The sequence below is a fragment of the Neolamprologus multifasciatus genome, chromosome 2 (assembly GCF_963576455.1).
Source record: "Neolamprologus multifasciatus chromosome 2, fNeoMul1.2, whole genome shotgun sequence".
Taxonomy (NCBI): Eukaryota; Metazoa; Chordata; class Actinopteri; order Cichliformes; family Cichlidae; genus Neolamprologus; species Neolamprologus multifasciatus.
This window is the reverse complement of record NC_140440.1, coordinates 31,270,914-31,298,187: the sequence shown is the minus strand read 5'-3', so window position 1 is coordinate 31,298,187 and position 27,274 is coordinate 31,270,914. Positions and strand designations below refer to the sequence as shown.

Here is a 27,274-nt window from a genome sequence, read left to right as displayed (position 1 = left end):
AAGGGAAAGATATCATTGAAAAGCTGTCAAAAGGAAGCTGTTAGAAGATGTATGTGATCTGAAGATATGTGCGAATCATTGTTATCATAGTTTCTGTACAGTCTCACCCTTAATGGTCTGCACAAGGCTTCTTCTTTATGTAATTAGGGAAGTTTTATAAGGCCTGATGAGCAAAAGGCAAATTTTAGAAAATTCTTTTCATGTATTTTAATAATGTATTAATTTTATGATCCAATTTAAGGTTTTATGACACACTTTCTTTGAAGGTCAGAGCTGAGAAATGGACTGTAACGCTTCCTTTGTTAATCTCTGCTACACGTTTTTTTTTTTTTCTTTGAAAAAGAAAACATTTCTTTTTCTGCAGCCACTAAATGGATGCTTATATATTTGGAATCAAATAAGACATTCATGGAAAATAGTCTGTGATACAGTTTTATTTAGGAAGATTGAGCACACATTGGATATACCTGCAGCTTGGACAGATCACCATATTTGTATATATAAATATGTTTTGCCACAAAAAGGATTTATAGACTGTTAGTCTTTGTAAAATACTTTCCAACATGTTGCATCAGTGTGCTGCTTATGCCAGAGTGTGTTCCCGTGTGCTGTCAGGGTGTGCTGACACTGCTTGTGCAGCAGTTCTCGGATTAACTGTGCCAGGATTATCAGATTGTTTCAGAGCTGCCAGAACAGACACGATGACAGCTTCATATAGGGCACCGCACACACATATGCACGCAAACACGCACACTTAATCCAACTCTCCTTGCTGGACTCAGATAACCCATTGTCATATTCAAACGTGCCTCTGTTTTAGGACATGTACAAAAGGAAGCCGACACTACAAAGCAGTTAAAAACTTCTACTTTTAATATATAATTCATGTGCATTGCCAGTTTAAACAGGTTCCTAAGCATTTCATTGCAGATTAGTACAAACTACAGCCGTGGGAGTAATGTTACAGTGCACATGGGATGAACTTGTGAATCTGAGCCAAAAAAATTGTTAAATATGTTTTCGTGTTTAAGCTAAACCTGTTTAAACTGACTTTTCTAGACACAACAAGATGTACTACACATCTCCTGAACAGATTCGTAGATGGTGACACATGCATGATGTCCTGCACAGAGGAGATGTTTCTTTGGTGTCTGTGCAGGGCTTGATAAGATTCCCTGTGTGTTGCCCTGTTTTGGCCATGTGCGAGGGAGCTGCAGCTGCTGCTTTTGGTGGTACATAAATCAAGCCTAATGTGTCAAAACCCAAATGGTGCCCTACTTGCCACCACCCAACTCACACAACCAAAACAAAAAAAACAAGCACTGACACATCCTCCTCCCTTCCATCTCTTCCCCTTGAGCTTGTGTTTTTAAAAACATTTCTCCCTTTAGCTGGCAGGGGAGGGAGTAGGGGAGGCTGCCTTCTCCGTGGTGTTATCAGCTGGCTTCTCTGCGTCTTCAGCCCCGGGGGATCCTTCGGCGGCCGAGGGGTCAACCTGTGCAAACTTCAAGATGTCGAGGACATTCGCTTTAACATCCTCAAAGGTCTCCTTCACACCCTTCTCCAGGAGATAACCCACACTTTCACCCTCGGGGTCCTCTAGAGCTGTGGCTCCCTCCACAGCCGTCTGCAAGTACCTCAGGCTCACCAGCACTGACATCTACAGAGAAAGAAGCAATAAAGATACTGTGAAATCAGGGTGTAAAATCTGTGCTCGCAGACAGCTTTTATCACAAAACGAGATGGTCAAAAGGTTTCGTGAACTCACAAAAAAAAAAGAATAGAGGCATCAACTTTAATAAATCACGTAATTTTAAAGCTGCTGGGTGATCACACTCTGAAGGGCTTTTATTCTGTACAGCTGAAGCTTGTGTGGATGTATTCTGACAGCTTGTACTGTGTTATATATGTGAGAGACAGTCATACACATGTTTTCTGATTTTGAATTCACTGTGGAAGTATTATCAGCATTATTAAATTTTCTTTCTTTAGGATTGTAACCATAAACATGATTTCACTCAAAATATTTACACTTATTTTGGATCGATGATGTTCATAAACCATATTGGGAGGGAATTATTATCTCAGAAGGCGTGTTGTGTTTATATTTTCTTTTTTTAAAACTGGAGAAATCATGAGGGGTTTTTTTTTAACTTCCAACCTTCATATTGGGTTTTGCAATCTGAAGCTTCTTCAAAATCAAATCACTATAAAAGTTAAAAGTTAAATTAAATCTATCTGATCATTTTCATATAGTCTCTTAGACAAATTTTGTCCAGTTTGTTTCCCAAAAGTGTGACATCCAGTTTTGACTGAAAATTTGCTGCAGTCTTCAGGACAACAATGTAGCGGTGATGCAGGAGTACAAAATATTTTTAGTATTATCTCATGCTCCCTCTATCTTTTTTTTTTGTCTGCTGTTCAGATTCAGAACAGGTTTTGTTAAAGTAATGTCTTAATACCTTGGGATGACAAAGTGGACTAGAAAAACCACGCCACTGGTCTGTTGCGGTTTAGACTGTGTGATTGGCTGGTTGGAGCGTATAACAGTGCTGTGTTGAACATATGAAAAAGCTTCCTGTTACAGGCTTAGTTTGGCTATTTAAACATGTGCTGTCAATGCTGGCATTTTGCAAAGGAATGAAAGTGCATGTTTGATTAAAAGTTGGAAATCAATGTAAACCAGTGAGCTTTTCCTTTCTGTCGGTTGTCATGGCAGTGTGTGCGTCACTAGACAGTCATCATTTAAAATTCTGTTTTTTGCTTCTTCTTCCTTCTTTGTGTGTCTGTGTGTGTGCGTGTACAGAATAATTTCAGCACTCCTTTCTGAACTCAAAGAAGAATTCTAGCATGACAATAATAACATAAAACAGCTGTTTGGGTTTTCTTTTTATTATTCACCTGTATTAGGATGACTGACAGCACGCAAGGGCCAGTTGAATTCATCATCTCCATGTAGTAGTCGGTCAGAGCCTGCCTACAGCCACGGCTGTACAGGTTGAGCTCTTCTGCTTGGTAGTCGTAGCTGTAGTGAGCGCTGTTATCTGTCAGGTGGTACTGCAGGCAGGGGCGTGGGGAGGCCGGGTTACAGCAGCTGAAAGGAACGCCATTCAGCAGGAAACGGCCATCCACGTTACTCCTGATACGACTGTAAACAGATGAAGGAGAGAAAGCGTGAAAACCACGAAGAGTGACAGATTAAAAAACAGAGTCTAGTGAGACAAGAGCAAGAGGAAGAGAAGTGAGGAGATAAAGTCATCTTAAAACCAGTTAAAGGCCAACTTTTAGCTCAGAGCAACCCCTCTATACAAGTGTCATCATGTCACAACCTCTCTGTTTGTTCATTCCTTTTCACTTCCCTATCTTTGACCAACCTTTCTCTGCTTGCTGTACCACCAACCTTTTCATCGATGCCTATCATTCGCTTCAAAAGTAAAGGCCAGATCTATTTTTAATATAGTCTTCCTCTACCCTTAATATCATTTCTCTCCCTCTCTTTCTCTCTCTGACATATTGTTTGACCTTTCTGGATGTGAAATCTGCTTATCTCTCACTCATGTAGACCTCTATTTTCTTTGCTTCTCTTCTCTGTATACCCCTCATCAGTCCACCTTTTTCTCTTTCTTTCTGTGGATCATCATTCACTCACTCCTTGACGTCCTTGGAGGTGAAGTCCAGATATCTATTGCTGACCCACTGAACCTCAAACCAGTCCTTGAAGTTGTTGTTTCCACAGCAGCGGAACTCCATCTGCAGACGATCAATGGTCTCCTTTTGAAAACAGCGGCCGGGCACGTCTGTGTCCTTGTAGAAGCGGATCCCATTCCTCAGCCCCACCTGACATTGAAGAGAGAAAAGTGTAGGAAGGAGAAGGTGTTATCTTTAAAAGTTGTTGGAGTTTCAGAGCAGTTTGAGCTGGTTTTAAAAATAATGTTTGATTGTTGGTTAAATTTCTCTCCCATTTCGGCTTTGTCTACAGCAACTTATAGGGAAGCAGGCGTTTCCTAATGTTTTGCTTGACACTGAAGGTAAACTACTTATACTCTCCTTTTAATCTTTACCCAGCCCAGTGAACCCACCTTCAGGGACTCTTCCAGGCGTCCCTGCAGGGCATAGCTGAGCACCACCACAGCAAGAAGGAGACAACAGAGTAACATGGCTACAGCAAACCAGGCCATCAGGAGCAACTTCCAACGGGGGAAGCGGCTCGCATCCAGGGAGTCCTGACACACACGAGTGGCAACCCAGTTGGTGCCAATGGAGACCAGGCCCACCATCATCAGGATGTTGGGTACCACGTGGATCTCTGTGTTGTCCATCACCTCAAGAGAAGAAGAGCAAAGTCAAAGATAATAGTTGGCACAACACTGGCAGTCAGCTGCAGGTCTCTTTGTCATTTCCTCCACTCAATTTAGAAGGCAATAATCCTCTGTTCAATTATCCTTATCTAGTCTAAAATGACCTTGGCAGCCAAAAGATTCAATTAGCTGCAAAGTCTACATGGAAATATGATGATAAATTTAATCCATTGCTCGTGTTACTGCAGAAGTCAATTATGGACTGAGTTTATTATTGGCTGAGTTTGCACAAGCCTGCCAGCCACAAAGCACCTTTGCCCAATTGTTGTTTTAAAATTACCATTAAAAAATACCTTACATTCACAGTCCGGTGGCGCCACCGTCTAACGTGATCCTGTAAAATCTGTCCAGCCAGCTGGGCTTTAGAACAAATAATCTCTCTAAATGAAATTGCAAAGAAATATTTTAAGCTCCATGTGGAATACTCAGTTTTCCCACTGAGTGCAGCAAAGGGCAAAACAGAGTACACAAATGAGGTATTTGTCTACAGATGATAAAGGAGGATTATGCTCTAATGAATCATTTGTTAGAGCCTTAGCTTCCTGATTCCATTTCATTGGTCAGAGAGCAAATATGTCTTCTGGTTTTTCCCAGCCATTCACCACCACCTTGGGAAAAATGATTACCTAAGATTAGCTAAGAGCACTTCTCACAAAGATCAATAAATATGTGAAGGCCTCCTTTCATGGCAGCTTTCCTGTGAATATCAGTTCACTAAGTCTGTCTAATTGATCACTGATCCATTAAGACAAATGGCTACAGTGCTTAAACAAAATGCACAATCCACACGCACATAAACAAACACACACACACACACACACACATTACAAAGACGTTCTTCAGCAAACTGCACCGACATGACTTAACATGCATGAATGTGCATGTTTACACTTGCGTGCGGTGTGTTTGTATTTGTCGATTAAACGCTGAAGCTAAGTTTAAAAAAAAAAAAGAGTGACACAGCAGGCTCAGTAAACAACACCTAGCAAAGGCAGATGCCTGAGCATACAATCCTATATTTGTTCAACCTTTAATACATTCATGCACTAGACGTCAGCTCCACCTGGCCTTCTAGCTTGCATTGCTTCATGTGTGTGTTTGCATTCATGCAAGCATCGCTTTCTGTACCTCGGCCCTACGAAGCAGCTCTGTCTTAAGGTAAACACCAAGACAAAAGATGAAGGCCCCAGTCATCACTGCCAGCCAGGACATCAGCCACAGGCCCTGGGCCAGACGAACTCGCCTCTGCTGGGTGAACGTAATTTTCAGCAGCATGGCTCACTATTATGCACAGGCCACCACAGAGAAAAGAGAAAAAAGAAAGAGAGGGGGAGCTGGATGGAGCAGAGCAAGTCTATTCTGGTCGAAACTGATGCTATCCAGAGGTGGCCAGCTGCATTTATGGAGACAAACCCATGGAGCTCAAAAGACGGTGGACTCAGTGTTGTTGGATTGGTCAGTGGTCAGTCCAGGCCTGGTCGTTTTGATTAGTTATTAGTGCGTTGAGCTCATCTAAGTTGTTCCAGGTGGAGGGGATAAGCAGGTATATCCCTGAGATGGTAGAGGACAAAGTTGACCTTAGAAGATAATCCAAAAACTTTCACTGGGTTGACAGTGTTCAAAAAGTTGTTTTTTCTTAAATAATCCAAATCCGTGCGGATGAGAAATGTGAGAAAAGTGGTTATTATTAAAGTATGGTGGAAAAATGATAATCCTTTTCACAAATATTACAGATGTTTCCCTCAAGCAAGTGGTCTCAACGCCGCAGTCCCCCCTCCAAGCTGAAATCAGTGATTTCTTCCCCTTGATGCGATGTTGTCTTTTGATGGCGCCCCTCCGGGTCAGTGCATATGCGGCGCCCCCCTAAACCGCGGTACCCATGGTTGGAGGACACAGACAACTGGCCAAAGTCGAGAGTTTGGAACCGTAATCCTCACAGTAGAGTCCCTGGGATCCTATTAGAGCCCAGGAACCAATGGGAAAGCAGGCCAGTGTCTGATCAGCAAACTTATCTGATGGACTCATAGTATGGGAGGGTCTATTGAACTATTATGACAGGTGAATTTACCTGAAGCCCATCAACACAGGCTTGTAGGTCTGAGGAAATAAACACAGGAAATATGTATTACTGTTTACCTAAGAGCAAGAATACGGTGGGGTCCAGCAGTATGGAACAAAATCCAATTTACTTACTGTCAGCATCACTCAGAGTTTTCACTCTATTACTGAGCCAAGATATTTTATGCAGTTAGAGAAGAAAAAATCGAAGACATTTGGAATAGGCCCACACATATGAGGTTATACTTGAAATACAACTGGAACAAATGGTATAGTTTATCTTTTACAATGCTCTCGGTTTATGCACTAAAACCATTATTCTCATAATTAACTGTAACCTTAAATTTTCATGCATTTCCATTTAAACTGTTTGTGTGAAGTTAAGAAACCTGCAGCCATTAATGATTTTACATTACAGTGACAAAGCAACCCACAGTATAGTGTTATTTTTAAATAACACTATACTGTGGGTTGCAGTAAAATGCATGTAATGATCAGACGGAAGGCCGATTAGATATCTATTGATTAATGGACTGACTGAAATGAAGAGAATAGGGTTCCCAAAAGGATCCTCTATTCTTTTTTGAGGTAGGTTAGGTTAGCTGCTTCATGTGCAGTGAAAGTGAGACCAGAGTTATGTTTGCAGGGGATTATGAATATAGTGCAATAGGGAGGGAGGTGGGACTGGATCAATAGGATTAAACTGCTATTATAAGTATTTATGACAGCCTGAATCAGAGCTATAGTTAGGCTGAGGCTGGTGTCACGTTATCAGCTCTTAAAGCACAAATAATTTTCTACAGCCCAATCAATATTAACGTTTGCAGCTATATTTCTGAATAGTGAGACAGATTAAAAGCCATTTAAAACTTACAAGCAAACCTGTTTAGCTTTCTAGCAACAGAGATTTTAATGTAGCTCAGATATGTCAGCAGCATACATGTAGCACTTTTCTTCAGTTCAATTCAATTCAATTCAATTCAATTCAATTCAATTCAGTTCAATTCAATTCAATTTTATTTATACAGCACCAAATCACAACAACAGTTGCCTCAAGGTGCTTTACATATTCGTATACATGTAAGGTATCCCTACAATAATACATACAGAAAAAACAAAACAAAATCATATGACCCCCTATGACTAAGCACTTTGGCGACAGTGGGAAGGAAAAACTGCCTTCTAACAGGAAGAAAGCTCCAGCAGAACCAGGCTCAGGGAGGGGCGGAGCCATCTGCTGCGACCAGTTGGGGTGAGAGAAATAAGACAGGATAAAGACATGCTGTGGAAGAGAGGCACAGATTAAAAGCAAGTATGATTCAATGCAGAGAGGTCTATTAACATATGAAGAAGAAATACTAAATATATCATGGGAACCCACCAGAAGCCTACACCTATTGCAGCATAACTAAGGGAGGATTCAGGGTCGTCTGATCCAGTCCTAACTATATGCTTTAGCAAAGAGGAAAGTTTTAAGCTTAATCTTAAAAGTAGAGACGGTGTTCATCTCCTGAATTCAAACAGGAAGCTGGTTCCATAGAAGAGGAGCCTGAAAGCTGAAGGCTCTGCCTCCCATTCTACTTTTAAATACTCTAGGAAACACAAGTAAGCCTGCAGTGCGAGAGCGAGGTGCTCAAATGGGGTGATATGGTACTATAAGGTCATTAGAATATGATGGGGCCTGATTATTTAAGACTTTGTATGTGAGGATTTTGAATTCAATTCTGGATTTAACAGGGAGCCAATGAAGAGAAACCAGTATAGGAGAAATATGCTTTCTATTTCTAGTCCCTGTCAGTACTCTTGCTGCAGCATTTTGGATTAAGGCTGAAGGCTTCTCTAACTGAGCACTCAAAGTGCTTTTTAGTACAAGCCTCATTCACCCATTGAAGCACACACATTCAGATGCATTTCTGTTCCTTAAACTCTGATTTGAATGAATGCAACACAGAGTTCATTATCTTGCCCAAGGTCACTTTGACAAGCAGGCTGGAGAAGTCGGGGATTAAAACACAACTTTCCAAATTTTTTTTGCTTGTTTGTTTGTTTGTTTTTGCATATAAAAACATGCCATATATTATTTGAATTTGACAACAAGAAAGTGAGGAAGAAATCATCAATAATGAACAAATGTTTGTAATCTGATATACTGCATCAACAAAACTATCTTTATTGGTAGAATAGATGCAAATACACAAAGAAGAAGTATTTTTAATGACAAAATGTAGAGAGAGATTTAGATTAAAACAACATTAATACCAGAAGAATGCTAAGCACAGAATTAAAGGAACACATGGATTCCAGGTGTATACGTGCTGTTAAGCTTATCAACACCATCACAATAGCTGTCTTTGTATTTTAACTGTACACATTTGTCAGTTACATCAGCTTGAAAGGATTTTCCCGTGTCAACAATTCAATTCAATCCAATTTTATTCATATAGTGCCAAAGCACAACAACAGTTGCCTCAAGGCACTTTACATTGTAAGGTAAAGACCTTGCAATAGTACAAAGAAAACATTTCTAATATTTGACTTTCTTTTTATGATTTAAAGACCTTTACACTGAATCTCTGGATATTTACACAAACCAATCAATGCACAGTAAACTCAAAATAGTATTTTTCATTGTACACTTATTAATTTTAGGAGGTTTTCACATGAGGGCTATTTAGACTGTTTGAAACATCCAAAGCAGTCCCTGAAGAGTTATTTTACACAAATATATAGCAGAAACACAAACAACTGAGTCTGGTTGAATTATTATGAATAAATGTAGATTAAAACAGTCTCCAGTGACACTGATGGCACAATAACCTGCTGCTTTAAGAAAGAGATGCCTTGACTCAAGACTTAAGTGGGTTCCAAAAGGGCATTAGCTTCCTTAATCATGTTGTTTTCTCGATGTCACTCAAAGTCATTCACTGAATATAGTTTCATTGTTCACTCAGCAGAAGGCCCTGAGGTATCCGGCTTTTAAATTCCCAGTCTTTCACTGTTTTTTAAATTTGTTAAAAGTGATCGCATTTGATCCCATCAGTGTCAACGATCTATTATCAGCAGTGTTGGGAAGGTTACTTTTAAAATGTATTCCATTACAGATTACAGAATACATGCCCTAAAATGTATTCTGTAACGTATTCCGTTACATTACTCAATAAGAGTAACGTATTCTGAATACTTTGGATTACTTAACATATTATGCATTTTACAACTACATGTGTACTATTGCTGTGTGATTTATTACTATTACTGAAGGTCCGCGGCTCTGAACCGTAGTAAAGGGACCTCTGACTAATTGGGCTTCCGTGTTGGGCTCGTAGCCGAAAAATAGCTTTACTTTGTTGTCTGGGTCAACTCTGCTTGCAAGAGACAGAGAGAGGCGTTGAAAGGCTGCTCCAACGGAACTTATTGTTTCGGAGGAAAACACGAACAAAGCGTACAGTCGAGTTTTAATAGCGTACTTACAACTGGGCTCGTCAGGCACTCTTCTTGGATGCAGTGGTTATTACTATATTTACATGCTTCCAGCTCCCGTTTTTGCTCGATGACAACTCATACTTTTCGACTCTCCTTTTTCTCCCACCTCGCGCTCACAGACACATAACGGGTATGGCAGTCCATTCTCCCTGCAGCACGGACTACACTGCCCATGAGGCTACATTCTTTAGAGCTATGCTTGTAGCATTCTGCCGATTAGCTTAGCACAACAACAAAAAAGCGCTCTCTCACCCAGGAAACACGCAGACCGAGAGCGTCACCCTGTAACCATGGCAACCGCAACGCTGCCGCCTGGAACTACAGAACGTAGCTGTCAAACAAAACCCAAACAGTCCTGACCCGCCACAATATGAAACAGGAAAGTACCGCCGTGCAATCCATTTATTTCAACAAAGTAACTGTATTCTAAATACCACCTTTTTAAACGGTACCTGTAACGGAATACAGTTACTCATATTTTGTATTTTAAATACGTAACGGCGGTACATGTATTCCGTTACTCCCCAACACTGATTATCAGAGGCAATTAAACGCTTCTGTATAAAGTGGGCAGCATGGTGACGAGGTGGTTAGCGAGAAGGTTCGACGTGCAATTAGTGGGGTTAGGTGAACTGGTGATTCTAAACTGGCCCTAGTTGTCTCTCTGTGTCAGTGCTAAGTCAGACTGGTGACCTATCTGCTAGGAAAGGCTCCAGCTACCCCCATGACCTTTTGCCTGCACTATCAATTTGGAAGAAAACTAAAAGGTAAAAAAAAATAGACAGTAAATTAATACTACAGAACCTTATACATAGAGCATATTTTTAATAAAATAAATGGTTATTTTGTTGTTTTACTGCCATTTTCTCAGTTTTTTATGTAGCTGTGGCTCTTTCTTTCTTTTTTGTATGAAAATCTTCTGACTATTATGCAAAGCCCTCCTTTGTTGCCCACAGATAGCCTAAAATAACATAATGTTCAAGTTTTCTTAACCACAGCATTTTCAAAATACAGTATTTCCATCTGACAGATATTCATGAGACACATGAATAAATGCACATTTCGAAGCATTAAGATGAGCGTTCACCGTGCCTGTGGCATTTTCACTCTGTTACTCCTGCCCTACACTTCTGCCCACTCTGTTGCTCCTTCCTTTCACCAGCCTCCTTGTGTAACTGCAGGTGCTGCATGAAATCATCCAGGATCTGCTGGGCTGACACAGAGTTCACATCATCAGTGTCCTGCTCCAAAAGAGTTACCTGTAACTCTTCCTTCCCGGCCCAGTTATCACTAGCTACACGGCCCTGCCTGAGGTCTGGAAGGGTGTCAGCATGATTAGTGGCCAAAGAGGACTGCTGTTGCCTTTGGGGGTAGATAGGCTGTGGCCTGGCAGCATAACTGGCAGCCATTTTCTTATAGATAGCAGTGCTGATCTCAGCCACAGAGAAAGGCAGGCTGTGGCTCGGCTCATGCTGACCCGAGAGGCCGCACTCATTTCCTGTTGCTGGTACACTCTGTTTAAAGGGTGTGAAAGCTGTGACCCTCTGTGGACCTGCCTCTGGTTTAGTCAGCCAATCATGTGCTGCTTTGTCTGCTTTAGGAGGGTGGGGCTTGCCATCTGTTTGCTGAGAGGTGGCAGAATGGCTGTTTGCAGCGGAGGTTGTGAGAAACTTCTGTACAGCCTCAGCGGAATCAAAATGCTTCTCCAGTAGTTCCTTTATCAAGCATGGCACCTAAATTTAAGAAAAAATATGTATAAGTAAACATTACTCTTTACATTTCAAGATTCATGAAATGCATCTGCTTTCAAATCTAATTCTGTTGCTTTAGTAACTTTGAAATATTTGCTTCATAAACAGCATCACCTCAGTGCTTCATCATAATCTCTGGCGCAACATAGCATCTTTCATTGGTTGCTGTGCGTTATTTTGCATATTTCAAGGAACATTTAGCTGATTATGCATGTGCAAGTTGATGGGCAGCTGTGCTTCAGTACTTTGTTTGCACTGACTGGAGATCCAGATGAGTAATGTCTCCTAATATGCTACAAAACACTACAGGGAAACACACAAATATTATAGATAACATGTTGTGCTGCCACTCTAAAAATACATTTATTAGTGTACAGTGGCATACACATGGCACTTTGCGTGTTTACAGTATATAAATCACACTCAGTATCACGAGTTCCTCAAATAGACGACAAACTATAATGTCAGTTGTACTTTTGCCTGAGTTGAAAGATTAGTTTTGACATTTAACTCTCTAAAGTTGAAGATCTCTTACATTTTATGTTATTTCTGGTTATAATGAAATGATAAATATTCAGTATGTCCATAGGTTTGTCTGCAGGCATTTCGCAAGAATCTCAAGGCCTACTGAGTAGACAGAAGTGTGCACCGATGTCCACTAGATGTCAGTGTGCTTACATTAATGTTCTCCAGGGCTGCAATGGTCCTGTGGGCGTCTTCCAGCTCTGAGCTTAGGTTGGACACACGATTAAGCAAGTACTTTCTTTCACTGCTCAAGCTCTCGGACTGCAAATGCAAAAAATAAGGGATAGCATGCATGAAAGTCAAACGATGCGTTTCATTTCTTTTACTATTTCGCTCAGAGTTTATAAATCTCCAGTTTTCTCACCGCTATGTGCAGGTGCTCCCCCAGCAAGTTATTGGCCTGCTTGGTCCCAGTATGTGTTTGCAGAAGGCTTCAAAGCAAGAAGGAAAATATGTCATTCATCTATTTTCTGCACTAATAGAATTAATCCAAAATCCTTAAATTCTATTTTTAACACAGTGCATAAAGGCCCATTGTTAAACGTATTGCCTGCACCACTGCAATCTTTGAGTCAAGTCAATGGCAGCTGTTTGTCAAGACAAATGTCAACAACAAACTCTCCTAATAAACTTACAACAACTGATGCACAACTTGTGTGCAGTGTGAGGCGACCATTCACTCCAGCTGCAGCAGTCTGCTGAAGAATGTTTGGTATGTGCTTGACTGCCAGCAGCAGTTGTTTGGTTATAAATATGGGCCTAACAGAATCTGGGTGAGTGTGAAGACGCAGTTTATATGTCACTGAATTTCCACCCACGCAAGGAGGAGATCTGTGGCCTGTGCTGTTCATCCAGAATGTTCCACTGATCAATTCATCTATAGGAAGTGTTAAGTAAAGCCAGAGATTGAGTTCATTCAATAGTGGCTGTGTGCACACGCCCTCTTGTAGAGGCAAGCTCAGTTTTTATTTATGCACATGAGTCAGAGAGTTTAAGCAATGCACAGCCATCACGTGTGTTTTGAATTCTGTTTAGCCGAACCTTTTGTATTTCTCCTTGACATGACTGAGCTCGTCTCTGGTCCTCTGCAGCTCTGCCTCCAGGCTCTCAATGCAAACCACTGTCTGCAGCAAGTTCTGGTGGAGATCGACATTCTCCTCCTGCAGTGCCCTGAACACAGAGGAAGGATTAGAAATAGAGGGCCAGCATATGTTAATAATGAAGGTTATTTTGACTTTCAAAATTTTGGATTTAAGGAGGATTTAACGTCCAGAACTTGCAGAGTGAATTATTTGGGATGTGTCAATTGTGCTTTTTAAATGAAATGTCAAAGATTTTAACATTATTAAGGTAAAAAATAAATAAATAATCATCAACACAACGGTGACAGGTATTACTACTGATATGACAATTAGGGTTTAGTTTAAAAAGTAGTTCTAAAAGGTATTCACAAAGGTTGTTAAATGTTGGTTTCCCTGGCACATATACATTACTGACAACATACAGTTATGTAAAAAGGTTTCATAATGACACTTCATCCTGTTTTAAAAGGAATGTGGGGGGGAGGGAAGCTCAATAGTGTGATCAATAAGCACTGATCCATAACCGGATAAAGAGAGACAACCGAACGAGCCAGAGAGAAAGGTGTGAAAATCTGCAGTCAAACGTGACGTGGGCAGAGACATTATATAAATACAGACACTTACTGAAGATGGTCAGCCTCACACAGCACGTCCTAAAAAAGGAATAGAACAAGTTTAAGGAGGAGGTGGCTGAGATCAGGCTGTAGATTCTCTGTAGACACAGGTATTGCAGAGTGTGTTCGTTTTTCCTTATTGTAATCTTTGTTGAATTCATAATTAAGTTTAAAATCCTTCTCCTCAAATACAAAATCTTGAATAATCAGGTCCTGTCAAATCTTAAAGACCTCATAGTACCCTATTATCCTGAGAGAGCTTACTTGTAGGTCCTAAAGTTTTCATAAGTAGAATGGGAGCAAGGCCTTCAGCTATCAGTCCCGTCTATTATAGAACTAGCTTCCAGATCAGGTGATCCTGAACCCTCACTTATGCTGCTATAGGGTTATGTTCCTGAGGGCTTCCCATAATGCATTGAGCATTTCTTCTTCACTCATTTCTTTTCACTCTCAGTATTGAGTGGGTGACCGTGGCTCAGGGGGTTGGGAAGCGTATCTGTAACCGGAAGGTCGCCGGTTTGATCCCCGGGCTCTCTGTCCTGGTCGTTGTGTCCTTGGGCAGAGACACTTTACCCTACCGCCTACTGGTGTTGGCCAGAGGGGACGATGGCACGATATGGCAGCCTCGCCTCTGTCAGTCTGCCCCAGGGCAACTGTGGCTACAACCGTAGCTTGCCTCCACCAGTGTGTGAATGCGAAAGTGAATGAATAGTGGCATTGTAAAGCGCTTTGGGTGCCTTGAAAAGCACTATATAAATCCAATCCATTATTATTGTTTATACACTACTTCTGCATTTAATCATTAGCAATTATTAAAACTCTCTCCTATAGTTTACCTTTTGTCCTGGATCTCTCTGCTCGCTTCTTTTCCCCTAAACCCCAACTACTCACAGCATAGGCCGTCCCTCCCTGAGCCTAGTTCTTCCAGAGGTTTCTTCCTGTTAAAATTGTGCTTTTATATGTCACCATCAACAAGTTGCTGGTCATGCTTGCTCAAAAGGGGCTGTGTGATTGATGAAGTTGCTTTGTAATACTGCAGGCTCTTTGCCTTACATTATAAAGCAGGTGACTTGAGGTGAGGTGACTGTTGTTGTGAATTGGAGCTACATATTAAAACTGCACTGAATTGAGTAATATGAGTGGTATTTGTCAGGGACAGGGTCCAAGATATGAACTGGTACTACAGGGCAGTTTTCTCATAGCAGATGGCTGCCCTTCCCTGAATCTGGTTCTGCTGGAAGTTCCTTGCTGTTACAGGGGAGTTTTTCCTTCCCACTGCCACCAAGTGTTTGTTCATATCTGATTGTGGGGGTTTTCTCTCCATTAATGTAGGGTCTTTACCTTACAATATAAAGCATTGTGAGGCAACTATTGCTGTGATTTTCTGCTATGTAAATAAAACTGAACTGAAATTATATTGACTGCAAGCCTCATTTGATCTTTTTAATGCTCAAATGCTTTGATATAAATTCAAACTCTAGTGAATATATGAGGTGCAAATCATAGATACTTTGACATGCAGTTTGAAAGAGCTGGGGATCAGACCAACAACGTTCAAATTAGTAGACAACCTGCTGTACCTCCTGAGCCACAGCCACCCTTTTGTATGCAATAGTGCGTCCTCGGGCACCTATAGATTATAGGTGCATTTTGTATGTTTTCACTTTATTTTAATTGGTTTTGTATGTTGTATCAATTCAAATTGTTATTTCAGTTGATTATTTTTAGAGTGTTTTTAGTTAGTTAGATATAATAATGTTTTTTGTAGCAGACTCCTTAGTCTGTAAAATATGCAGTTTGATTCAAACATGTCTTTTTTAGTAATCAAACACATTCAATGTAAAATGAAACTTGAAGGTGCGGAACGGTTTTCAGCTTCAGTTTCCAAATATGAAAACTCCCCAAGCACCCCGTGGGAAAACCAGAACTTCACTGTTTCATTTGAATTCCAATTGGCTGGATGAGGTCACATCACTTTCCAAAAACAACATAATTTTTATAACTATTCTTTACTATTTATATTCATAGGTGCTGGAGCCCGGCACGGGCTATATACCCGGGTTGGGTCACCATTTCATTACTCAGGACAGCTCAATAATAAACTATTGAGCTGTGGTAGACCTGTGCCAGACACATAATCGATTTGTTCTGTGAGGCTAAACCAGGATGTTCCCCTTTGTACACGTACGTATGTGAATTCAATAAAACAAATAAACCAAATGAGACCAGAATCTATACTGTTACAGCATGGAAAAGGGCAAAATTATGCAAGACTCTGTGTGTGTGTCTGTGTGTGTCTATTAAGAACGACTGGATTCTACCTTCTGTATTACTCACACATTTTTCCCATGAGGGAACTATGCAGATTTGTCTTTGTGATTGTATGTAGTTACGTCCCTTCAGGTGACAGAGCAAACAAAGAATCGAAACTGATATATCAAGGAGTTTCAAATGAATTTTCCCCTAAAAGCACTCAACGTCATTTGCTGCAATGCTGGAGAATGACTCAGCTTGTAATGCGCAGTGCTTGACACCATCCCACACGCCCTGTGACTCAGCAGCAGTGCCTCATTCTGCAACATTCTGTTCTTTTAACAGAGATATCATTGATTTAATGCAGTGTAATGTGCGTCACACTTTGTTCTTCAGCAGCCCATCAAAAAAGACATGATTAATAATAAAAAAGAAATAATTTTAGTATTATATATTTATATAATGCTGAATAGAAAGGTGCTGGCTTTCTAACTAGAGCTTTGGCTCATTAGGACCCTTACATCTTATCATTTGATTCACAAATCCATCCACTGAAGACCACTGGCTTCTCCATCACATTGTTCATGATGGTTCTTACTAGTTATACTAGTTAACTTTAACTAAAAAAAAGAAAACACATACACATAGCAATGGTATTAGCAGGGTCGTGATTGATTTGACTCTCTCTAAACTAATTTGTTTGTTGTCATTTTAGTGTATCAGCTTAAAGTGGACTTACCCTGTGCTGCTGAGAGTGCCCAGCATGTTGTGGCTGATGTCGACCACTCTGATCTGAGCTGTGGCTGGTAGCTGTGGAGGCTGTGTCCCTGGCCCTGGGTGAATCTGATTTTGTGGATGAAGACTCAGATCCGACCCCTGCCTCTGCACCTTGGGCTGAAGTTGGAGGCGAGTTGCTCGGTTCTTGGTGACCAGAGTCTGGATAGGACTGTTGGTGGAAGTGCTGGTTATGTGGATGCTGGCTATGCTGCTGTTTTCGGTGGTGGTGGTGGTGGTGGTGGTGGCGTTGTTTGGACTGACTGGTTTCAGGGCTGGTGCTAGTTTCATCGGTGAGGTGAGGGCCACCTCTGCCAAATCTGTCTCCTGATGTAGGCCTCCTGTCCTTACGGTTGCTTCCGTGGTGTGGGCTTTGGCTGGCAGAGTGCGGGTGGTGACGAGGCGGTGGGCTACCGTGGTGGTTCCTCATGGCATATGAAATCAGTTTGTCAGGATTGGAGCTGTCTGAATATTTTCGAGAACTACTAAAAGGTGCTTTCTCCTGACTGCTGGCCAGTTTGGGATGCTGACCCGTCTTCTCCACTGGGGCTCGTCTGTGTTTTTTGGGTGGGAGCTGAGGCTTAACTGGGTTAGATGTGGGGGCTGAGGCAGATGTTTTTGCAGGAGTTTTATTATTATTAACACCCAAGCTGGTGAGATACGATGGACTTATAACGCTCTTTGTAATCTCATCTAGAAACGCAGAGAACTGTAATTTCTCCTGCAGAAAATTGGCCCTGGCTTGCTCTATGTTAGCTTGAGTAATTTCTTTACCCTTCTGCCCAGGACCTTGTTCTTTAGCAACTCTTGGGGACAACACCTCCATCGATTTAGTCTTACGAATGTCAGTATGAGTCTCCTTGTTCTTGAGGATCCCTTTGCTGGGTAGCTGGTTTGAAGATACTGCTCTCTTGGGGGCACCGGAGACCCCTAAAAGAATGTTTTCCTCACTGAAAGCCAGACATCGGTTCAAACTAGCTGACTTATACAAAGGCCCATAGTTATTTTGCTTAGATTGTTCTCTTCCACCACTATCATTACTCTGAAAAAAGGCTTCATCGCTTCGACTGTGACCTCTGTCAAGAGCAGAAAAGCCAGTGTTCCCTCTTTGCTGTGAGCTTTCATGAAGCAGCTTGCCTTTTTTGTTGTGTTTGACGGTAGCGAAGACAATGGGCTCACTGCATTCATCTTCCCGGAAACCTATGCGCACATCTGGGATATTGGAGCAGGACAGAGAGTGCTGTGGGCGCTCAGCATGGCGAAGAGTGAAAGGATCATTTGTGCTTGACTCTGTGTACCAGGAGGAAGAAGATGAGGATGAGAGGGAAGAAGAGGAAGCCCTTGAGAGAGTTACAGGGGTGTCATGGTCATAAATGATCTCATCCTCTTCACTGTGGTGAAACTGACGGCGATAGTGAGCATCGTGGCGAGGGCTTTCATGGAGATAGTGACTGTGCTGATGGTGGCGAGGCTGCCCTTGGCTGTCATCTGTGTTCCTGTCACTGTCATCAAACTTTGAGTACCTTCAAAACAGGGAAATTGTGTAAACTGACCATGTAAAAGGGGACTGTGCTTAGCATATTTTGTCTAAGGCTGCAGATGTTCGAGCTCAATAAACTTGCAGATTTAATCTTGCAAATAAATTTAGACTAAAACACAATTAGATATGTGTGGAAAAAGCCATCCTACCTGTGTGACTGAGTGTCTTGGCTATGGTGAAGGTGATGATGGCGATGATGGTGGATTTTCCGTGGCTTGAGCTCATCCAGCTCAGCTGGGCTCTGAACCGGTTTAAAATACTTCTCCATGACCTCTCGCTTTCCTGGTGGTAGTCTGTCGATGGGGTCCTGGTTGGGATGACTGCACTGGTGGTGCTGAGGGTGATCCGTGTTGGTACTCTGCTCTTTTTCCTCTGTAAAGCTACAACTTATCTCTCGATGTCAGTTACAAAGAACAATCTTACTGATGAATGCAATCATTCTGAAGATGAAAAATTACCAAAGCATGCAAATTTATTTCTAATCTAGCTAAAAAGAAGTTCAGTCCTTAAAAGTAGTCTCTTTAGTAATTATATCTTCTGTTAAAGGACTTGCATGACTATGTTTGTCTTCCTCAGGGTCTGGCTGCAGACTAATGGAATCATGGCTTGTGTGCAGGACTGTATGAATTCCTAGGTGGTGTTTTGACTTTGCATCACTTCTGATGTGCTAACAGCTGGGTGGTCATTGAACAAACCGAAAGAGCATGACCTTTGTCCTCATTCAGGAGACAAATGAATCAAACCCTGTGGAACACAATCTATAACTGGGCTCATTTAACCCGCCAGTTTTTGTTCTTTTTTCTGCTTTTTTGCAGAATGGGATTTGTCCATCTGTTTGTTCTGCCCTGTGGGCCAATTTCAGGCAACTATCCGATTACAAAGTACCAATATTTATTATTACTTTGTTTTCACTATCATTCTTTTTATAAATATACAAAAAGCACATCTAAGGGTTAGATATCTAAGCTATTGAACTGCACAATGCTACCTCATTGATTTTAAGAGGTTTCCTGCAACCTTTCCACTGATTCCTTTGTAATTACATTCTCTAGGGATGAGCGGTATTGCAGGAAGTAGTGAGCAATTAGAAATTGTATCACACTATTTTTTATCGTGGAGGGCATCCACTTTAATTACTGTTGGTAATTTGATTTGCTGTGTGTGGCTGATGGGTTTTTCATCATCAGCTGCATTCCCCTTTATGCTCCTGTTCTTTATACAAAAGCTTGTTATTTGATTTTGTACAAACTCTGTTTCATCAAGATCAATATTGTGATTTAAAATGACACTGTTAGTTGAGGACTGACGTCTGCTCATTATAAAAATTTCACAGCTCATCCTCTAACACCCATGTATATATATATATATATATATATATATATATATATATATATATATATATATATATATATATATATATATATATACCTCTATTTCCACTGGCTTTCTGTTTATTTCCACAGTTTATTCTTCTGGGAGGGTCAGTCAAGTTAATCACACCAAGGTCCCGATCACCCTTTGGAAAAGCTTTGTTTTCCTTGATTATCACTTGAATGATAAGGCAGGGGTTTTCAAATCGCTGCATTGCATTGACTGCACCCTTTGTAGCAACTCTGAAAGAGATCAATTCATTCGGATTCGGGAGGGGGCCTGAAAGTAGCCAGAGGACAGCTCCCCACTCTGGATTGTTGCTGATCAATGGCTTGCTATCATAATAAACATAGCTGCTTAAGGGAAGTTGCCCAGACTTGATATAGTCAATGCTAAAAAGCAGTCCTGTTAATGTAAACACGTGTGAGGAACATGGTGACCCCATTGTTATCCGAGGTACGTGACTAACTGCACGCACCCTCTGCTGGTAAACATCGGGAACTCCTGCTTGGATCTAGTAATTTTCCACCTTTCCTCCAGCAACACATTTTAAGGCTCTGGTTGTTTCTAGACGTTTCTGGATTTATCGCGTACACTTTTCAGCCTATAATAACATTAATGTCTGAATTAAAAATCAAGCTTAACATCGTACAAACTATGACGTGGAAATTCATGAACTGTGAAAGCACACTATACATTTGATTAAAAAAAGACTGTAAACACCATCAGCTTTTTACAGTAGCTTCTAAATCTTACATAAAAAGAAAAATTTTATTGTACATTGGACATCGAAGTTAAAGGAGATGAGCTGGCTGTTTTCTTCTGTTATTCAATCAAAAAAACAGCATATCACTGCAGTAAAAAGCAAGTAGATCCGACAACTCCGCTACGTTCTAGTTTGATCCGGTTTGCGGGGCCTTGTTACAGCTAAAAAAAATATTAGTCCGCGCACCATTTCCCGTGACGTCAGCTGTTTTGACCGTTAGTTTTTAGTAGGATTATTAAAAAGGTTCATTTTTTTGTTACAGTATACCTCGCTGTTTTGTCACTCATGTGTTGGCAAATCGTGAAATTAAGTTTAAATTAACCAGAAACACCAAAACAACGTGTTATTTGCAACTATTATTAGAAGGCTTCTAAGAATAGAAATCTGAATTATTTGTGCCTCTTACCGAATTCAACAGTACTGCGTTTATTCACGCACATTGGTTCGTGTGTTATTTTCATTCTAAAGCTAAAATAAACAAATACATGGGTTTGTTTTTGTTTAAAAGAAGGGGACTACTTTAGCGGATGAGTACCACATTTTCTTGTAGCCGTATCACTATAACAATATAAATAGCGCTGGTGACGCCGTTGCAACTTACACCGCGTTGATGCTTTTCCGTCTTGTGGTTGGGCGTTGCAGGTTGAGCGTATCTTGTTTTTTTCCTCCTTTTCGTTCGGGTTTTATTTTCGAAGCTGTATAGCCTTACTCTATCTAGTCTAACGTTTGCGACACGTTTAATTTTAGCCTCTTGAGCATTATAGATCATTATTTTAATGCAAGTACTTTAAATCTCTAGATAACACGTGTAACGTGTTTTCGGTTTGTTAAACGCTTTTTAGTACTGCTTTATTGCAAATGATTAAGATTGTAGAAGATGAACACAAATTCTGCTGAGTCAGAACAAAGGCCTGATTCTTTTTTGTTTTGTTTTTTGCCGAGGCCTGTTGAGCTAAAGCTAGGCTTAGCCAGCCAAATGTATACATTTGTGCTAGTATTGTCAGTTGTTCCGCAACAGTTGTTTTGTTAGCTGTCATGTTTAGCATTTGTCTAGCGGTGATCTTTCTTCTTAAAAATATATTCCAAGTAACCATTTTTGGTCATACTAACAGCAGTTGGCTCGAGATGGGAGCTGTAACGTAGAAACGTGTAAACGTTGTCTATTGGCTAATTCAAACAACGTCATGACGTAAGTAGACGGCAGTGGAAAAGGGAGTGGTCAGACTGACGGCCATTATCAGCCTTCACGTAGTGCTTTTCCAGAAGGTGTAGAAAGCTTTTAGCAACAAAATGGCAGAGGAACATTTTTCATACTTTTGAAATTGATAAGGCAGTGAAGTTAAGTTCCTAAAGAGTGCTGACTTTGGAATGAGGTCTCTAAGATTAGATCACAATGTAACTACAGTTGACTGAGTCTGTTAAATATTAGAAGATTCGTTTTTATTCTGAAGAAAGAAAATAAGGATGTCTTGTCGTGATCAGACGCAGATTATGAGAAGTGCTAGTAATTGTATTTAAAACGGAGGGTTTGTGTAAGCTCGGAGGTACTGTCTAACTACGGTAGACTAGACCAGTCTGTGTTTATTTAAAAATAAAAATAAAAATCAGGAACAGATTAAGTAACAACAGCGTCAAGGAAGCAATGAAGACGTTTTTATTTTTTGTTTGATAGCTGTTAGTTGGATGAGGTCCTTACCTCGGTCTTTTCACTCTGATCCCATTGACCAGGGAATCATTTTGCAATGCAAAGTTTTTTATTTATTTTTTTTAAATCTAAATTTTCGCTCAGTTTCCATCAGTCATTAGACTCAAGCTATCAATTCTGCATTCAAAGAAAGAAGATAGCATAAGTCAAGTAATGCTGAAGAATGGAAGCTTATCTTAGAGCTCTAGTAGTAGCTCAAGCAATATCAAGTTCAGATTTATGGACTTCTTGAGAGGAAATTAAAAAAAAAAAAAAAAAAAGTTCAAAACTTAGAGAAGACAGAAGATTTTTTTTTTTCTTGGGGGGGAAAATGGACTGAGTTATCACGGGGAGGAATGGACTTAGTTATTAGATGAAGATCGCAGGACGGCTTGGAGCGAGGTCGCAGGACACGGGGAGGACCACAGAGGAGCCAGCCAGGCAGGACAGGACCAGAGGGCGTGGGAGGACCAGTGTGGAGCCAGGCAGGACAGGACCAGAGGGGCGTGGAGGGGAGGAGCAGAGGGGGCCAAGAGAGCAGGAAGCATCAGGAGCTGTCGGCCAGTGTGTACGCCAGAGGGAGCCAGAAACACAGGGCAGTGTAGAAGCGCAGTGACCAGCCCCGATGCCAATCCAGTGCTGAGAGGGTGGGACAAGGGCATGCAGTCTTCTAGCGTCACAAGTTTAAAGCGGGGCTTTGGTTTGTATACTGGGTAGAGGTATCTCTGTAACACTCAGTATTTGGTTTTTGTACTTTCCAGAAACATCTGTTGTAGAACAACTTCTCGCACAGCTCTCTCTTCCTCTTTTCAGGCAAGCCGTGTAAAGTGTTTTGTACCGTGGTCACCCCTCCTGTTGTGCGCTGAAATGTGTGGTGGTATCTGCTGTGATGAATGCCTTGGTAGTGTGCTGACGAGGAGCGTCTTAATGGACTTCTCTACCCCCCTGCGATCACAAGTAGTTTCCACAAGCGGAGGGAGAGGCAGTCCTTTTGTTGTTCGATAGGTCTTCCCCCAGAGAAGTTTTCTGCATTGGAGTGTGAAAGTGGATGGTCTCCCATACGCCCAATTGTGTATTCGGCAACCCTTCGGTACTTCAGCTGCGCCTCTTTGGTACAGATCAGCTACATCTACCTCTTAAACCCAAGCAGTGAGTTAATGCATGGAATGTACATGTGGGTGTAACTATCCTGTACATTAACTCATACACATTTCATAAGTATACAGTAATGACTTCACTCAAAAGGGAATTTGCATTGAAATGGTAGTTGATCCTGGTGGGTAAATATTTTTGGCTTAAGGGGAGGGGGGATGGGGGGGTTGTTAAAACTTGTTTGGAGTCTTTCTTTTTACAGGCCTGGCCCCCTAACGCGATCATCGACAGAATCCCCCCCTTTCTAGCTGCTTGGTACAAGTTGAGCTCATCCTATATACAGTAGTGATATGGATCGAGATCTTGCGCATCCACTGTGCTTAAACGAGATATAGAAAGGTATTTGGTGTTCACTGACTCAATTAGTTTTCATCTCACTTTTATTTGGAATATGTTGTAAATGGGCTTCCATGAATTTATTTTTTTGGGAGGGGTGGGGTGTGGGGCGTTAATCCGTCTCTTCCTAGACTTCACAGCTCCACATTGCCCAGTGCACATGGCTTGAATAGGAAACATCCAGGCGCAAGCAACAAGATTCAACTGGACACTTTACAACGCAAGATAGCAACCTCAAAAGTAGTCTTCTGATGTAGGGAAGCTCCTTTCCCCCAGGGAGAGTGCGGTAATACTTCTCCTTACTAGAAGTCATTGTAATTCTGTACAGGCTTTACGTTGCTTTGTGGGGTTGGGAGGGGGCTGTGTATTTTTTTTGACTCTTACAGATTAACTTGTAAGGCTCATCCTTCAAAAAGCTACGTCCAAGTCCATGCCTACAGTTAAGGAAGGAGTCCCTCATACTCAGGCCTGTGGTATTTTAAATGTTTCTTATGGCAAATGGCTTCAATCTTTTGTGAATTGTATTTGTAGTCTTAAAGTTGGCCTTGTTAAAGCAGTTGCAATTGCTGTAATCCCAGTATTGTCTTGCAGTTCTCTACAATGTTACTATAATGCCAGTGTTGTAGTTTTCTACCACATTGTATTAGGGCAGGGGTGTTGTGGGGAGAGGCTTTTCTTTGCATTTTTTCAGTGTGCTGTCCTGTGTGCTTTCAATACCCAAGACCATCAGGAACTCCTAACTCATTGTATGTACAAGTTTCCTTGCGCATCGAGCATCACGTAAGGTGGCTAAATGTGTTCATTTACTTTAACATTCATTATTTGGCTAATTGCCTTCATTGCAATTCCTTTGCAATTAGTTACTTTGCTTTGTATCGCCAATACAATGAGTGAACTATCTGTAAAGGATTTTCTTACTGCATAATAAATGCATAGCTTGTTGTGATTGAATACAGTTTTGGTATGCATTTGTTCTTTTTGGGGGGGCTTGTGTGGGGGAGCTTTTCTTGTGCTTTTTCAGGTATGACTAAAGCTTGGAGCTTTGTAGAGCACGGATGTGACCTGGGCTCGAATGACTTCTATTTCAAAGTGGAAAGTGAAGGCAGATAAGTTGAATCCATCAAATATTGATGTCAAAAAACCGAAAATTCTCCGCCCTATAGGGGTCACTTATCTTGACTGGACTTGCGTGTCCTCTTTCTTGAAATGAAAGCAACTTGCTATACTTTACAGTAGAAATAGCACTGCTGTGCTTTCTTAACAAGTCACTTGTGATAACGGGAAGATTTGATGGACCTTCATTGATTCTGACATTATCTGCAGTAAAGCATTTGGGTAAGGATAACAATGGTCAGTTCTACGATACTGTGGGGAGGGGTATAGGGGTGTTTCTTTTCTGCCTCTTTGATCTTACAGAACAATCCAAAGGAAGAAAGCAGTGTACCTAGGAGAACACAAGAATCACGCTGCGCTTTGAACTCCACCAACATGCAGTTTGAACAAAAGGAGTCAGGTTTTTGATGTGTTTACATATATTAGAGCATTTAGCCCTCAGCTGCTTGCCCTTGTGCAACTGTACAAGTGGCAGGTTGGTCACCTTAGCAACCGCGCAACTGTGCGAAGTTTCAAAATTTAAGCAGCTGAGGAAAGCTGCGCATGGTGCGGCTTAATTTGGTCTGAAATGCAGCGCAAATGTGCTGCCTTAGTTTCTATTGTGCTATGGTTGTGGTTGGGCGTATCCCTACACTTCTCTTCACAGAACTCACAGTGCAAGACTGGTTCAAGCACGAGTCAAGTCCTAACCCGGAGCATGTAGTAAGCTGTTGGCTTTACTTGTCAAAACTTCTGCAATGTTGTAGTTGACAAAATGACATCTTGGAACTGGCTTTATGTTAACCTCAAATCATCAGTAACAATGCTTTACTAGCTTATTCCTCTTTGGCCTTGGGGCCCTATTGCTTTGCATCTTACAACCATAAGATGAGTAGAACCCAAATCTTTTGAGTATTGTGTGGTGGGTGTGTTGTGTAGATCACTCTTTGTTTCAGATCATTCTCGTCTGTCCACTCCGATCTCGCCTGCCTCTGAATGCAAAGCCATCTGTGGAAGCTGTCAGCGATATGAGTGTGGCCCCTGAATGAAGTACCAATCCCCTGTGCGCTTGAGCTTAAATCTGAACCCCTGACGTCCTTCGCAGAAGCCCCCGCTCTCTGTGTTTGTGTGCCTTTTTTCTTTCCCTTTGGTTTCTCAGGTCAAATTACCCCAAATTCTTAATTTTTCATCTGGGATGGCCTAACCTGTGATGGAACACTGAGAATCCAGTCACATTAAGATCAAGAGCTGCAAGCTTGTTTTCGCTAATACTGCATCACTTCAGTCTCGTGGGTGCTAAGTTAAGTAATTTCGGTTCCCTTGATTTTTCTTTAACATACCATGGCTTTAATGTGTAACTCAACATGTTGCATGCACATCAGCTATGCATAACATTTTATTTGTAAAACAATGTTCATAAAGTCGTTGTCAAACATTGCAGTAGTGCTATGGTTAGGAGGGTCTGGGGGGGGCAAACACTCTTCTTTCTCCCTTTTTTCAGATTTCTCATTCAGCTTAACTTGCTACTGAACCAGACAACTTAAAGGTCTGCAGGGAGTCATTGGATCACTTGGTACTGCCAGCCTCTAGGGTTCATTTAATACATTGAAGAGCTGAGCATCAGAGGAAGAATAGCTGTGGTAAATGCTGCATCAGCTGTGGTAAACTACAACCATGTTGATAAATTCAATCTCCCATCATATTGGATGAGTCTTGGTTCAAGTGTGGGGTTTGGGTGGGTGAGGGGGGGCTTAAATTGTCTGTCTTTTTTCCCATTACAGCCATAAAATTGGCAAGAAAGCCTTCACTGTCAGTTGACCCGCAAATCGTGCTGAATTGCAGAGGGGAAAATCGCTTTGACAAGGGATTCTGGTATCGTGGTTTTATTATGGCTAAACGGATTTCGTGGAATAATACACCAATACAGTGTCGCTGTGGGGAATTTTGGGGATTGGGGAAACCAGACGTCTCTCTGTTCTAGTTTCAGCCTCGTGACCAAGAGAATCCCCGTGTGGTGACAGCATAATTAGCATCCAGGTGTCGGGTTTTCTTTTCCTGGAAGAACAAACTTGTTTTGTTCTTCCAGGTTTTGCTTTTGCCCTAACTAGCAAAAACAAAAAGCAAAAGACTCCGGTGATGGCACTCCTGACTCTGTCGGGACGGGGTTCAATTCCCTGCGGTGTCTTGCTTTTTTAAATAAGCTTTGTGGGGCTGAAAGTATATTTAATAACACTTCAACTTTAATATGGCTTCCATAAAAGGACAGTGTCTGGGTGGGGAAAATATTTGAGTGGAAATGATCAATAAAACTTTGAAACAATGTCTCTGTTTTTGTCTCTCTTCTATAGATAATTACATCAATATTCTGTAAATGACTTGATGTGGGCATAATGCACAAAGATTACTGGACATTGTATCAGAGATGTCCTGTGATGATT

General features: G+C 41.3%; 2 protein-coding genes across 2 annotated transcripts; both read right to left on the bottom strand.

The window, feature by feature from the left end:
- Positions 1–851: 851 nt before the first annotated feature.
- On the bottom strand, positions 852–6,249 carry rom1b (retinal outer segment membrane protein 1b). Its single transcript, XM_085172518.1, has 5 exons — positions 5,487–6,249; positions 4,080–4,322; positions 3,650–3,837; positions 2,902–3,148; positions 852–1,660 (listed from the first exon to the last, which is right to left on the bottom strand). The coding sequence occupies exons 1-5, from the start codon at positions 5,631–5,633 to the stop codon at positions 1,388–1,390; spliced, it is 1,098 nt and encodes a 365-aa protein (XP_085028644.1). The 5' UTR covers positions 5,634–6,249; the 3' UTR covers positions 852–1,387.
- Positions 5,943–19,784, bottom strand: LOC146524813 (uncharacterized). The gene is made up of 7 exons (XM_085172411.1): positions 18,585–19,784; positions 16,861–18,418; positions 13,879–13,907; positions 13,214–13,342; positions 12,537–12,603; positions 12,326–12,433; positions 5,943–11,629 (listed from the first exon to the last, which is right to left on the bottom strand). Exons 1-7 carry the CDS (start codon positions 18,701–18,703, stop codon positions 11,000–11,002), a joined length of 2,640 nt encoding a protein of 879 aa, XP_085028537.1. The 5' UTR covers positions 18,704–19,784; the 3' UTR covers positions 5,943–10,999.
- Positions 19,785–27,274: the final 7,490 nt, after the last annotated feature.

What these genes read in the sequence shown, in the direction of transcription:
- LOC146524813 (XM_085172411.1), bottom strand. Translation starts at nt 18,703, where the DNA reads ATGGAGAAGTATTTTAAACCGGTTCAGAGCCCAGCTGAGCTGGATGAG. An exon ending in GGCACTCTCAGCAGCACAGG is followed by an intron (nt 13,908 to 16,860) that starts GTAAGTCCACTT and finishes TTCCTTTTTTAG; the next exon opens with GACGTGCTGTGTGAGGCTGA. An exon ending in CAGCCCTGGAGAACATTAAT is followed by an intron (nt 11,630 to 12,325) that starts GTAAGCACACTG and finishes TCTTAAATTTAG; the next exon opens with GTGCCATGCTTGATAAAGGA.
- rom1b (XM_085172518.1), bottom strand. Translation starts at nt 5,633, where the DNA reads ATGCTGCTGAAAATTACGTTCACCCAGCAGAGGCGAGTTCGTCTGGCC. An exon ending in AGCTGCTTCGTAGGGCCGAG is followed by an intron (nt 4,323 to 5,486) that starts GTACAGAAAGCG and finishes TCTTCTCTTGAG; the next exon opens with GTGATGGACAACACAGAGAT. An exon ending in GCCTGGAAGAGTCCCTGAAG is followed by an intron (nt 3,838 to 4,079) that starts GTGGGTTCACTG and finishes CTTCAATGTCAG; the next exon opens with GTGGGGCTGAGGAATGGGAT.